General features: G+C 35.0%; 1 protein-coding gene across 3 annotated transcripts in view; it reads left to right on the top strand.

Moving 5' to 3' along the window:
- LOC149078971 (cell adhesion molecule Dscam1-like) overlaps window positions 1-12,978 on the top strand; it is a 114,795-nt gene extending 101,817 nt beyond the window's left edge. The window contains exons 20-26 of one of the 3 annotated variants that reach the window (XM_089241205.1): window positions 2,969-3,262; window positions 3,416-3,589; window positions 5,150-5,376; window positions 8,382-8,445; window positions 9,897-9,999; window positions 10,346-10,458; window positions 12,537-12,978. In XM_089241205.1, coding sequence (XP_089097331.1) covers window positions 2,969-3,262; window positions 3,416-3,589; window positions 5,150-5,376; window positions 8,382-8,445; window positions 9,897-9,999; window positions 10,346-10,458; window positions 12,537-12,607 — 1,046 coding nt within the window. In that variant the 3' untranslated portion in view covers window positions 12,608-12,978. Of the gene's footprint in view, window positions 1-2,968; window positions 3,263-3,415; window positions 3,590-5,149; window positions 5,392-8,381; window positions 8,446-9,896; window positions 10,000-10,345; window positions 10,459-12,536 lie in introns of those variants that run through there. The other 2 variants (XM_089241204.1, XM_089241206.1) reach the window with 2 other exon arrangements.
- The last annotated feature ends 906 nt before the right edge of the window (window positions 12,979-13,884 follow it).

The raw sequence follows: 13,884 nt of genomic DNA, 5'->3' as shown, positions 1-13,884 counted from the left end.
ATGCGTCCCGAAGCTCTTAAAAGTACTCTATGTTTGTTTTCGACCCATATTAAGCAACGCATTAAACAGATTTTATTCAACCGAACTTGAATGGCACTCTTATTCTAGGGTGCACAAGCTCCAGCCCGCGAAAGATATTTCGGTAGAAGAGCATCAATACATACAACACGATAATGAGGTATGTGATACTTCCCTTAAAAAATACGGGAAATCCAGATCCATACGTGATATCCTCAATTACTGCGAAAAAGATTTTCTCCGGCAAGTAAAGCTGTCAATTAAAGCCAAACAACTGTCAAATACAAATAAAGTTGCCAAAAACAGATGTAAAATTTACCGAAAGCAGGTAAAGTTGCCAATTACAGCCAAAGAAATCCTATATGTTTGACAAATCTCTGAAATGGATATATTTATAAGACAAAAATATTAATCATGATAGTCACAATTATTATAACATAATTCAGCCATGAAAAATATATTGTGTTGGATTAGGAAATTCAATGATGTCTTGTTGAAAAAAAAGAAAAATGGAAATTTTTATAACAAATATTAGGGTGGCAAAAATAATTCAAATGTCTTGCAAAATTCGAGTCATTTCGCCGAACTGGTTACGAAACATTACTATGAATTATAAATTTACACGTTAATGTTAAATTAGGTAAATTATATATGTTAAGTTAAATTTTCATAAATATATCCCATTTACCGATGATTATGCATAGTACTCAAACGTCGTTGGTGAATTTAATATATTTTCCTAAATTAATCATTCATACCTGTAGTTGTGCATAGTACCCAAGTGTCGCGTCGATGATAAATATGATTGATAGGGGTAGAATCTAGGCAGTAGATTATATACAATACATGATAATTCATACATGAATTATCACGCGATATAATGTCACGCATTATTATATAGAGGTATGTTCACAAAATTTGTTACTAAATCGCGCTCCGACTATATCCACATACTAGCCTCTTTTGGAATTTTTCTCATATTTATCAAATTCACGTATTACACTAGAGTATTGTGCAAAATCACAGATAAAGGAGATAAACTTCATTAGATAAAAGTATTCATCAAATTTACCAACGACACTTGGGTATTATAGTTATTCACCGGCAAAAATTATAAATTTACCAAACTGACCAAGACGATTGGTAAGTATGTATAATAACCGATTTATCAAATTACCGAAACATATGAATTAAAAATTCATTTTTTATTACAAAGATATAAGCTTTCTAAAAAAATGAATTTTAAATTGGAATTTCGAAGAGAATGAAAGAGAAAGAAAAGATCGACTGAACCGATGGCTTCACTGCAATATAAGTTAGCATACACAGAAAACAACTTGGCATAGTTCAAAATTCTAAGTATCTATTATACAAATAAATACAAATACAACGCCACAACAGGCAAAATGCCCAACGAGGTGGCTGAGAAAAAGATGCACATAAAAATATGGATGTCATATATTAAAAAAATATAACAACCCAATTAAAAAAATTAACTAAAATTATAAACAATATATACTTATTATCTTTAGGAAATACGTTATATCAAATAAAAAAGAGTTCAAAGAAAATCCAGAATCGAAACGGAAAAATACGAGTTAAGGCTGTAAAAGTTACAAGTTGTATGGTTTTCACAGTTACTTCAGATCCTGGAACTACTCATGAATAAATGCAAGCTATTTTCTGTGTACAATAGTTCTTATAAAACTGAATCTCGTGTTTAAAATAAACGGATTTTTTTCCTCAATCTCTGTTGAATAGTTTCAAATCATATTTATTTTATGAGATTTCATTTATTTATATCTTTTAAGTTGGTACTCTGATACAAAATGATAATTAAAACGAGGGCAAAATAACCCCGAATTTGCTATGAAACTTTAGGTGACATTGCGCATTAAACTAAACGCCTTCCGGTAAGATGTAAAACCGAACCTACAATCGATTTACAATTTTCATTAAACCTATAAATAATATCTGGTGGGACTGAACTGTTATCAAAAAGGCTTCACAAATGAAAGTGTGAGGGTCTTCAAATTTTTCTTTATATTGAACTCGTCAAAAAACTACTGATTGGCAATATCACTTATCAGGAAACTCCCCCGAACCGCAGTTCGTCTCATTTACATATAAAGCAAACGCCTTTGCGACTGCAGTGATACAAACCATCAACTAAGTAACTTTTACACCACCAGAAACCTTTTTCGTTGCCAAAACTGGGCAAAGTCACCCCACTTGACATTACAGTGAATAGATAAAGGAGGTTAAACATTCTAGAAATATTACTTAAGAGTTAAGTTATTTACTTACTTAATATTACTTCAATTATTACTTTTATCACCTGAGTCTACTCAAAATAAATGTATTGAATCATTTATTAGTTAGAAATGATAGGAACTAATCATTCATTAGTTTTCTATCTAATAACTAATTTTGTGTTAGAATTAATGCTAATATTTCTAGTATGTCAGTCTCATCAAACGGTCAATTTCTAGAAAATTATATTTTACGAAAGTCGAGGTAAAAGAATCAAGAAAATGTTTCAAAGGTTCATTCCCTCACGAGAACAAACTCGAATTGTAATGATTTGAATAATTTCATCTTATTATAAGCTATGCAGCAGTCATTTTTTTCCCTGTGCGTTTTCTTGAGCTTGTATAAAATATTCAGATGCCAGAAATGCATGACGCTTTCTCCTTCTCATAACACCTGAGATTATTCTTAAAACGATGTTATACGAGCATGGATTTAGTTGGTTGTTTTGCTTCTCGTTATAGGGAGGATTTCATTTGGTAATAAGCTTAGATGTTTCTCTTATTTAATTTAAAGGAATTCATCTTTAGTAAATTTATCTATAGCGTTTGTACATAATATGTACTGCATTTCTCAATACATTATTTAAAAAAATTGTCACTATCGCAACAACAACTGAAATTATTAATCAATCGTTCAGCTCCCATCGCACCGGAGAAACACAGCCTGCTCATTTTGAATTCGACATCGGTCACGATACGGCTCGCCAGCTGGAGCAATGGTGGCTGCCCGATTACTTCTTTTGTTGTTCAGTACAAAGCCAATGGGCAGAGGGAGTGGACATTGGTATCGAATAATATTTTGCCTATCCAGCAGAATGTGACTATAAGTGAGCTCACGCCAGGATCGTGGTACTCTTTACTGATGACTGCTAGGAACGATGCTGGAAGCACAGACGCCGAGTATGTGTTTGCTACCCTTACAGCTAAAGGAGGTAAAACTCTACATTTTCCTTATTGAAGCATTTTACGCGTGTACGTAAATTATATCGATATTATCGACAGTTTGTTCTATCTGTAATAATAAATTGTTACGTGGAATTTACACATTTGAAATGAGGTTTACATATTGAGCTTTCGAATTTCAGAATTCCCACCGCATCCTTCTGAAGTCAGTGATGCCATGGGCATCACGATGTACCGCCACTTGACCATAACTGTTCCTGCTATAAGTTCGCTGCTTATGTTGGTAGTAATCATATGCGTGGTTTGCTTCGTAACGAGAAGGCGAATCACTAATTGCCAGCCTCGAAATTCAAACGGTATGTTGTATCAATGTATTATTTACTGTATACAGCAATTAATGTTCAGATACCCATATAAACGGTTCTCTCTGAGTTATGTGAGAGGTGATAGCTTTGCATATGACCTCTATCACAGTTTATATTCAGATATAAGTAAAAGCATAGATATTTTCTTCAAGAAACACATTTCAAGATGGCACAGGACAGACCAATACAAAAAAAAACAAGGGTCACAACAGGCAAATCGTCCAACAAAATGTCTGAAAAAAGGTGTCCATAAAAACATGGATGTGGCAAAACAGCGAAAAAAAGTACAGCAACCAAATATAATAGCATAAAAAAATGGATAAGAACATAATGTCTCGGAATAGAAGAATCATCATCTGACATCAGTAAATTCGTGTTTTTAGCAATTCTTTGGAAAGTCATCACGTGTTTTGAATAAATAAAATAAACATGAAACAAACAGACTCTTTCTGTCTCTTGAGCAAAATGTTGGTGGGGTTCATGTTGTGCATTCACAAGAATCTCGACTAGCAGCGTTACGTAAGCATACTGAGGTGAACTTTGGAAACACAAGTTTGTTGTTTCCGCCTGGTCATTTATGTAATGAGGGGCAGCATATTTCAGAATTGCACCGCTATTCCGTAATTGTATATTATTGTTTTTTTTCAGCTCTATTCTGTCTATCATGTCCCTTATTGGTTTCGATGATTCTCTTTACCACAATATTGCACGAACTGTTGTGCTTTCGGTCACAAGGCTTCGTTACATAGTTACTGGAATGTATTCCGACGGATTAACGCCCTTAATGTCATATAAACACGGTTTACTTTCATTGACATAAAATTAATCAATTAATTCTGTCGTTAATAGTTTGCGAATGACAAAGGAAGCTAGAAGCTTATACATTTCAGAAGTCGAAAATTTCCAGTGCTCCACTGAAAGTGTGCGCTTTTGGTAGTGAACGGTTTTAGACCTTTAATCTTAAACTAAGTTCGTGCATACGTGGTAGCGTATCAGATTATGAACCCCTGAGGCCAAGATCGAATCCAGCTCATTTGACTGCTCAAATTTATTCATTTTTTTACTGTTCACACAAAAATAATTTAAATCTTATAATTTTTCTTTGCTGATATAATGCATTATAATATGTTTTGTTTTCAGTTTGTGCTATTGGTGTATAAAACTGGTGATTTAAAAATAAAATCACTTATATTAAACTGAAAATAGCGCGGTTACACATTTTTGAAAAGTCCCGTGGAAAAGTGGTAGAAATACTCACGGTACCTTGTTTGCGCTGCTATTCGGCGATCAGATACGGGGGGAAGAAGAGATTACGCAAATTATAATGATATAAAAACCAAAACAACATGATTGGCTATATGGAATAAATTACAAAAAAATCGTTCAATCGCCTAATAGCGGTGCACTAAAATATGCATTCAAAGTTCATCTCAGCCATTAATATCAAGAAAGTATCTGTGTTTGATGTACTAAAATATTAAATTGCTGTGAAAAAAAACATCTCGCTCATACAATTATTGTGATTGTATGCGTATATTTTCTTCATTATAGCCAATGCTGACATGGAAAATTCGAAATCGGAAAACGTGCCACTGTCGATGACCTACGGAAGTAAACAGGAACCGATCTATTTCCCGTCCCCGTACGCAGCGACGAGAGTACCGGCGACGTCCAACAGCAACCAGATCCAGGGTCAACCTCCAGGCAATCAAGGAATGGGGACGTTCGGGAGTACGAGAAGTGGCTGCACGTACGATATACCTTACCCGACCAGAAGGGTAAATTCTATGCACGTGAGATCCCTTGTTACCTCGAGTCCTATGAGAAAAAGGACGCTTGTAATAAAGACGGTCTGTGGCGAGCCATACGATCGTGAAACCATGTCGAGAATTTGGAAATGGTTCAAAATGTTTTCAGAACCAATGTTATCAACCACAATGATTTATTATCTCATCATGTTTTCTACTTTTATATATTATGTACTTTTGATTTCGAATTTAATGGGGGTATACTAATTTAAAAAATTTGTCTTTGAATAGATTTTTTTTGTTCTGGGGGACTTCTTTGGCGAAAAGCGCTCTATTCATCACATAGCAGTGAAGGTCGAATTTGGATTTTTAGAGATTTCTAACGCTAAAAGGCGCGAACCGAAGCTAAGTTTATCATCAGAAAAGCCTCACTATATATAGCCAAAGAGACATACCATTTTAAAAGTCAGTGTTTCCCAACTTGTGATACAGGGGACCCCTCCCCTTCTGGTGTAAGGGGTCCACGGGATCATTTTCATTTTGACATGAAATGAAAATGAATTTTCAATTTCTGCATGATAGGAGATTTTGCGCTGTGAAATCATAATTTATTCCATTTTTATAATATGCAAATTACTCACAACAAATAATTTTGGATTTTTATGTGAGGGTGGCGTCGAAATGGGCCGTCTGATTTGCATGCCAATCGAGTATACACGCTCACCACAGGGAGTCCGTGGTGTATTGGCCTTCGCTACGAGGGGTCCGCAGTATCAAACATTTTGGGAAACACTGCTATAAGTATACATTCATTCTACCGCAGTGTTATTGTAAATATTACACATGCCCATTTCAAGACTGCAGCAAATATAGCTGGCGATAGTGATATGGCCATGATTGCTTCCATTAAAATGCCTCTATACTAGGATTATGTTCTGAAGCACCCAGGCCTGCACGTCAATTGTTTCTTAAGAATGCTATTCAAATAAAAAGTAATGAAGAAATAAGTTCCATGGGAAATTATAGGATATCATGATGTGAAGCAGTGGTTTCCAACAGTAAATGCTCCAAGTGCCCCCCCCCCCATGAAATGCGTAGGATACCCGCGTGACACTGGAAATAGAAGTACAAAGCATATATGCATCGTCCTTGATATGCCTAACAGGATTTCCTATTCCTAAGTATGCATAGAAGATTGGCATACTTCAGCAAACGAATTGGAAGCTTGCTTACTTGAAATATGCATAAAAGGGTGGCCCCCTCGAAATGCGCGGAAGATTTTGTACTGCTGCAAGTATCCAGAAAATCTGCGCATACCTTGAAATGCTCAGGAGGTGCTCTTTCCTCCTAAGAAGTGTGAGAAATAGTCATTTTCTTAGAAATGCGTTGGAGGACTTCGTACCGCATTTCGCAATAAAAGGACACATGACGTTTAAATGAAAATTTCATATTACTGTATATTTCTTGCTAAAAATGGTTTAACGCTAATGCGATTTCAATATCAGTATAATAAATATTTCAGGTCTCCAGTTTAAAAAAAATATGTGTTTCAACGAAATTGGTGCCTTATTTAGTCACCAAGACAAGCTAAACTGGAACGGTCATTTTTTGGAGACTTCCGCACCGCACATCTCAAATTTCATTCAAAAACATCAATTTCTTTTTTATTTTGCGCTGTAGGCATGTATGAATGATTTTTAGCCTGTATTTTGCATTGTGAGAAACCATTAAGTAATAAAAAAATATAAACTTGTTATTACGGAATATAAATTCGCAATTTAAAAAAAAAAATCATTTTCATATCTTTTGCCAAACTTGTCATGAGAATTACATAACACAGTAAAATGAATGCTACAAATAATTTTTATTTGCCTACACAGCAGAATTAAAACAAAATTGATGCTTCCCAATGAAATTTGAGATGTAGGGGACAAAAAAAATCACCAAAAAAAAGTTCGTTCCAGTTTGACTCCTCGTGAAGCCTAAATAAGGCGCCAACCTTGTGGAAACATAATTTTTCAAGTAAGAGACTAAAAATTATCATTATATTTATACTGAAATGTCATTAATGTAATTTTATCAAGAAATACACAGTAATAAGAAATTTTCCTTCAAACGTCATGTGTCTCCTTAATTTTAATAACTGATAATGGTTTGCACGTATTATTTTTATCATTATTTTACTTGTTTCTTTAACCACTACTGATTATTTTTTGGGTACACCTTGAATAATTAGACACAAATCAGGTGGGACTCGCACCACAGGATCGGAACCAGTGGCGTAAAGGAATAAAATATCTTTTGTTCGGAAGAAGGATATCCAGCCTAAAGTCGAAAAAATTATGTACATTCACCTCTTTTTTCACTTCCTCACTGCTGCTCTCTGTAGAATAGAAAGTTTGACAGCTGGACTGTCATTTTTGTTCATGTGCGATACACGATATAAAACCTTCTGAACACTTTTGTGTCCAGGAATGTGTCGATACTCATGGGTATCATACGGAAATTCTCTGTCTCGCATGAAAGCGAACCATCTGTTTCCTTCCTTTTCTCTGTGCAGAGAAAAATAAAATATGATAGCGAGAGGAAATTTTAGAAACTTAAACTGACGTCAGACACAACTGTTTCAAATTTCACCTCATATCCTTTTTATTTGTTTTCTGCTGATTCAGACACGTTTTTCGTAGAAGTAGAATAAAGTTGAGAATAACAAACGGTATTTTCATACCGTGCAGGTAATTTAATATTTTGTTTTGAACATATTTTGAAATAGCTCAGCCACAAACAGGAAACACTTCTATTAAAACTTTTGATGATATTCTGTACTTGTGTATTATTTCGCTCTCGCGTGATTGGATATTTTAGTGAAAAGCAGCTGTGAAATACATGAAAATTCAATTTCATTTGATAAAGTGTATGATCAGCGTACTAAAAATAGACTAGTTGAAAGGAAAATACAAGTGGGGAAACTAAATTATTTTATGTTTTTGAAAATAATTTTCTGAGAAAATAAAATAATAATGCTCATTTTTCAGGCGGGAAAAGATGAAGCAGCGTACGAGCCACCTGTAATATATTTTCCTGCTTACCATCATATAGGTAGGTATAAATTACAGTAAAGCTCTTTTTTTTCGTGGACAACGTCTGGACAAAAAACATTCGTCCGTAAAAACAAGGAGGTTGTTATTGAAGGATCCTTTCTTTTACGAAAAGTTTGAATTTTCCGTAAAAAATGAATTTTATTTTTAACGGTCACCCCGTAAGGAAAAATTCCATGAAAAGGGATTTTTTAAGGAGTTTTGTTATTATATGGCGGTAAAAGAGGGTCGGAAGCATCTATTGGGTGTCCATTAAGAGTTGGAGGTTTCATTAGATTGCGGAAATCTTCGTTTTGGATACAAACTTATATTTGTGAGCCGATCTCCCCGTTGAAAAGTCTTGCCGCGGCGAGCACAAAAGGCCTATACAACGATGCAATTATTTGATCATTACACTTCAGTCATAGTAAGAAAAATTGGCGCACTACATATAACAAGCATTACACAGGAACAGACTTCATGTTAGGTTCACGACGCATGCATGCACAGATTCCAGCATGGCCAGGTCTTCCTCGATCATCGGCTAAAATCTCTTCATTGAGAAAGAGCGGCAGGTCATGATCTGGTTAGGAGGATAACACTTCTTGAATGTAATTATTATGGTTAGTAATCATGTATATATGGAATATGATCATGTTGATATCTCATTGAATTCGTAATAAAATATTCTCCTGAGTGTAAAATTGCATTACCATATTTATTGTCCCTCCGCTACAGCGCTTGCGTTTATAGAGCATGATTTCAGATGCTTGCGGCGCTTATACTAATACACCCCCTAAGATATCGACTATGAACATTATCGTATGACATTCAGATATTAACTTTTTAAATTACATTCAGAGCTCTCTTTCAGCCAATACATTTTTTCATGGAATGCACAACAAAGTGAGTATAATTACGTCCAATTTTATGTTTAAAAATGACGTGGTGCTACGTTGAATTTTTTGTAGATGTTTTTTTCCGTCTGTTGCTCTACACTCATAAGTCACTTACTCTCAAAAATACGGTGGTATGGGATTTGCCCCGATTAAGTTTTACGGAGAAGTTCAGCTGATATATAAATCTTGTTTCTGAAAAGAAAAGTTTTGAAAAGGAAATTCCTGTTCAAGAGTTGAGGGAATAAAAAGATAAAGGATATGACTAGAGATTCATGATTCCTTTTGTTGCAGTCATCCTTAGGGGAGTTACTCTTCAGATACCTCATATTTTCTTCCGTTGGATAGAATAAAAGCAAGGATGGAAAAAATATATATAAGCATTTCTTCCGACCAGACTGCGACTATATAGCTCGTTAACTTTAAGGTAGAGGTTGATGATGAGATACAGATTTTACCTCGTGGATGTGCATCAATTGGATCGTAACTTTGCGAGGAAAATATCTCACTCTAAGCATAGCAAAATTTCCTGATGTTATCTCAGCTTTGAACATTATTGGATTTTTTTTTTCCTTAGGTGTAGAAATTAGAGCAGAAGCCATCTATGAAGTCCCTGACAGGGGAAGAAGGAAGCATAATGACGGAGAAGAAACAAGATGCTGGAGAGAAGGGGGCGATGGGTAATTATATATAATTTGTTTTAAAATATAGCGATTCGGGGAGATGAATGCATGGGTATAGGGAATGCATGGGTAATATAGGTATATGCCTATACTGTTATAGAACAATAATTATGTATCGTTTTCTTCTTTTAGAAGAACATTTATGTCTTTTATTACTGACTTTAAATGAATAAATATGTATACTATTGAATAAAAAAATCGATCTAATTCAATGATAGAGAAAGCCATAAATATATTAACACTTCATGAATAGCTATTCAATTATGAATTAATTGTTCGTGTCATGAATTATGGAAGAATCAAACTGCAATTATTTAGTTCACATTAATTTTCGTTTCAATAGGAGTTCTAGCAATGACTCAGATAATGAGGATTTGTTCTATACTCCCCATTCTGCTGAACAGAGAGTTATATTGGATGAAGCGAGAGAGTCCGAAACTGAATGCGATCGGTTATGTAAGAAATATTTCCATTCACCATTATAACTTCTTTTTTATCAATTTGCTTGACAAACAGAAAAATATGTAATGGAAACTGGATCTCTTATACTTTTTCGTATTATATACGAAGAAAATATAATGGGTGCATAGGAAAGTACCTTTATTAATATGCAACACTTTCATTACACTGCTCTTTGGTATAAGACACTAAGTCCTATTTCAATAAATTACAAAGATGCCATTTTCAGAAACAAGCGAGCTCTATAGAGAAGTATACTAAGATAAATCATTAAACGGCTCTTCTGTGAAATTTCCTTTTTGTGAAGTGGTGCCCCTTACCTCCGGTATACAGGTTTATGAAGAAAAAAAACATTTTTCCACTCTTTCCTGAAGAACTAATTGAAAAGTTGTAAGTTGCCTTGTCTCTTCTGAGATAAAAAAAAAAAAAATTCAGTTTTTAAGTGTGCTGAGATATTTGAATTCGAAAACGCTAAAAATGAAGGGGAGAAAAACAACCATGTCATGCGAAGCATAAAAGAGCTTGTCTGCTAGTTTACGTGGATTTTCTTTTCCCTTCGTTTTCAGCTATTTTCGATTTCAAATATCTCAGCGAATATTGCATATGTAATCTGTTTTTGGGATCAAAAGAGACGTGGAAACAACTTCCATACTAGGTTCTTAGGACAGGGTACCCGTATAAAACGTTATTTTTCACTTTAATAACTTTACAATATGAATGACGTATACTTGAGCCTACACGTTATTTGGATAATACCTTTCCCGCCCCACTGGAAATATGCTTCTAGGATCAACGATTCACCAGTTATTCCAGGATTAAGGGACTTTACTATACTCGCTGTATAGTTTCGTCTAAGTTCATCAAGACCCAGATAGTACAAACGTAGGGATGGGGTGTTCCTTTGTCGCTGTAAATGTTATTGTTTTACCTCAAGAGTCAGCCATCACTTAACGCCCGAATGGCAGGGTGGTGAGAAGCTCGTCTACCAGCGTAAAGGTTGTTGTCAGGTTGCAAGTTCGAACCGGGAGAAGAATATAGATAATAAAACGTTTTCCCTAACTAACTTGATAACTTGAGGCTATTACCGACAGATGGCTCCTTCATTTCCAACCCAACTCAATAGCAGCAGTTAATTGCAGTAGAGTGATATGGCCGGAGTTGATGTATAGTGAAGTAACCCTGGCTTGAAGCAATGTGGGTGTCTGTTTCATCGTTGAAGTAAGAGCAGAATTCTGTGAGATTAAAAGCCCAATTCAGTGATTAAAAAACGATCCTCAGGTTTATTCTTACAATATCTGCAACGGGTGAAAAAACGTTCATATTACATTCAGGCCGTTGTGGGTGGTCGAGTGGTTATAATGACGGACTCGTGATGCAAGGATCCGGGTTCGAACCCCACAGTGGTGGTCGGCTGAAGTTGGTTTTCTGTGGTTCCCAACTTCAAGGCGCAAATGCAAGCCGATCTCCCCGTTAAAAAGTCTCGCCACAGAGAGCAACAGTCCTACAACGATAAATCATTCAATCATAACACTTCACTCATTTTGTACACGCACATTCCCGCATGTACCGATTCGTTGGGGGTTCCGCGGGGGTGGCGGGGGGTGCATGTATGGTGTAGCAGTAGTAGGTAGAGCCTCCAAAAAATGGCTCGGGGATCCATGATGTTCTCAAGTCAGCCATCTCGTTGGGCAATTTGCCTGTTGTGGCGTGTATTTCTATTTGTATAGTTAGAAAAACTGGTGGAAGATGGCAGCACTACACATAACAAGCATTACAGAGAAACAAAAAAAAACTTCACGTCAGGTTTCACTACACGCACATTCCCGCATGTACCGATTCGTTGGGGGTGGGGTGCATTTGTGGTGTAGCAGTAGTAGGTAGGGCTCGGCGATCCATGATGTTCTTAAGTCAGCCACCTCGTTGGGCAATTTGCCTGTTGTGGCGTTGTATTTGTAATTTTTTTTTCTGAGTTCATAAGTATTAAAAGTAATTTTCATACTCACGCATTATATTTTGTTGTGTGTTGAGTTTAATTAATTTTTTTACGTTTTTTGCGTTTTTTGTTGAATTTTTAGGGAAAATTTTCGAAGAAAGTCACTATGAAGGACACAAAAGGTGGACAAGCAATCATGCTGTGCTAAGTTAAACGGGGACAAAAAAAAAACTTTGTGATATAAACCGAACGTATTAAATAAATTTATAAAACTGTTGTACACATACATGCATATATTGTACATATATATATATACATATATATGTATATATTATATATATTTATGTTAAATTTCTCTAAAGTGATGTGGACCATTACATATATATATACACACATATGGAGAAGAAAAATTTACGACCGTTCTTCCTTCTTTGATATATTTCTCAACTTGTTTTATTAATTTTTCTCTTTAAAAAACTGTTCGGGTCGTAAATAAGCAGGTGGTGCTCGTACTTCGATGCTGTTGAAGTTATCCCATGATCACATTTTGCCAAATGTAAAATAAAACTTTTTGACTTGTTTCATTTGAATTCGTTCTTCTATTTCTTCACACATAAAACAGTAGCATTATTTAGCATATTTAATATATTATATATTAATTTATCATATATTAGCATATTTTGAACACCAAATTTTGTATATTCAATACCCATGTGATTTTTTCATAAAGCTGGAAGATGTACGTATGTTGCATAATATAAGTTTAAAATCATAAGCTTAAAATCAATTTGGAATTAACTGCATTAACGTTTAAAAATAGCCTCAAGCAAAACCTTTTTGTTTCCTAATTATGTATCGATTTTAACACTTCTTTGCCCCAAAGGCAGGTATGCGTTTCATATTTTATTCAAATGGAACATAGACAAAACTTGGACAACAATCGAAATACTTGAAGCTTTGACCATATGGTGGCAGCACTGCATTATTTGATATTTTGTAGTAACGGATCAGAAAATGAAATTGGTCTCAGTAACGCTTCTACTGAGTGAAGAATTGCATTTAAACAACATTAGGAGTGTGGTGAATACGATCCAGGGACGTACGCAGGATCAAATTGTAGGACCACAGAGTATTTTGAGGGAGGAGGGCACAAGTAATAAGTTCCAGAAAAAAAATTAGTTAACTTTCAAAAAACATTTTATATTGATAGAAATTTCGGAGCGTTAAAAACTGATTGAGGAAGCACATAAGGGTATTTTCATTTGATATTTTTAATTTCATATTCAAAAAAGTATATCGTCTTGGAGGGTGGAGGATTCTTTCTATGCCCCTCCCAGAGTATGTGATGCATGATGATAAGCATCTGATGCGATATGAAGCTAGCACAGCATAATAGTGTAATTCGATTCTTGAAGTTAATAGTGACCGAATGGTGTAAAGAGATATTATCAAATACACAAAATATATAATATTTTTAGAAATATCAACGA

The sequence above is a fragment of the Pholcus phalangioides genome, unplaced genomic scaffold (assembly GCF_987345545.1).
Source record: "Pholcus phalangioides strain wild (caught in Gottingen) unplaced genomic scaffold, Ppha-v1.0 ptg000013l_1, whole genome shotgun sequence".
NCBI classification, from domain to species: domain Eukaryota; kingdom Metazoa; phylum Arthropoda; class Arachnida; order Araneae; family Pholcidae; genus Pholcus; species Pholcus phalangioides.
Note: the sequence above shows the minus strand (reverse complement) of the source record. Positions and strands in the feature narration are given on the sequence as shown.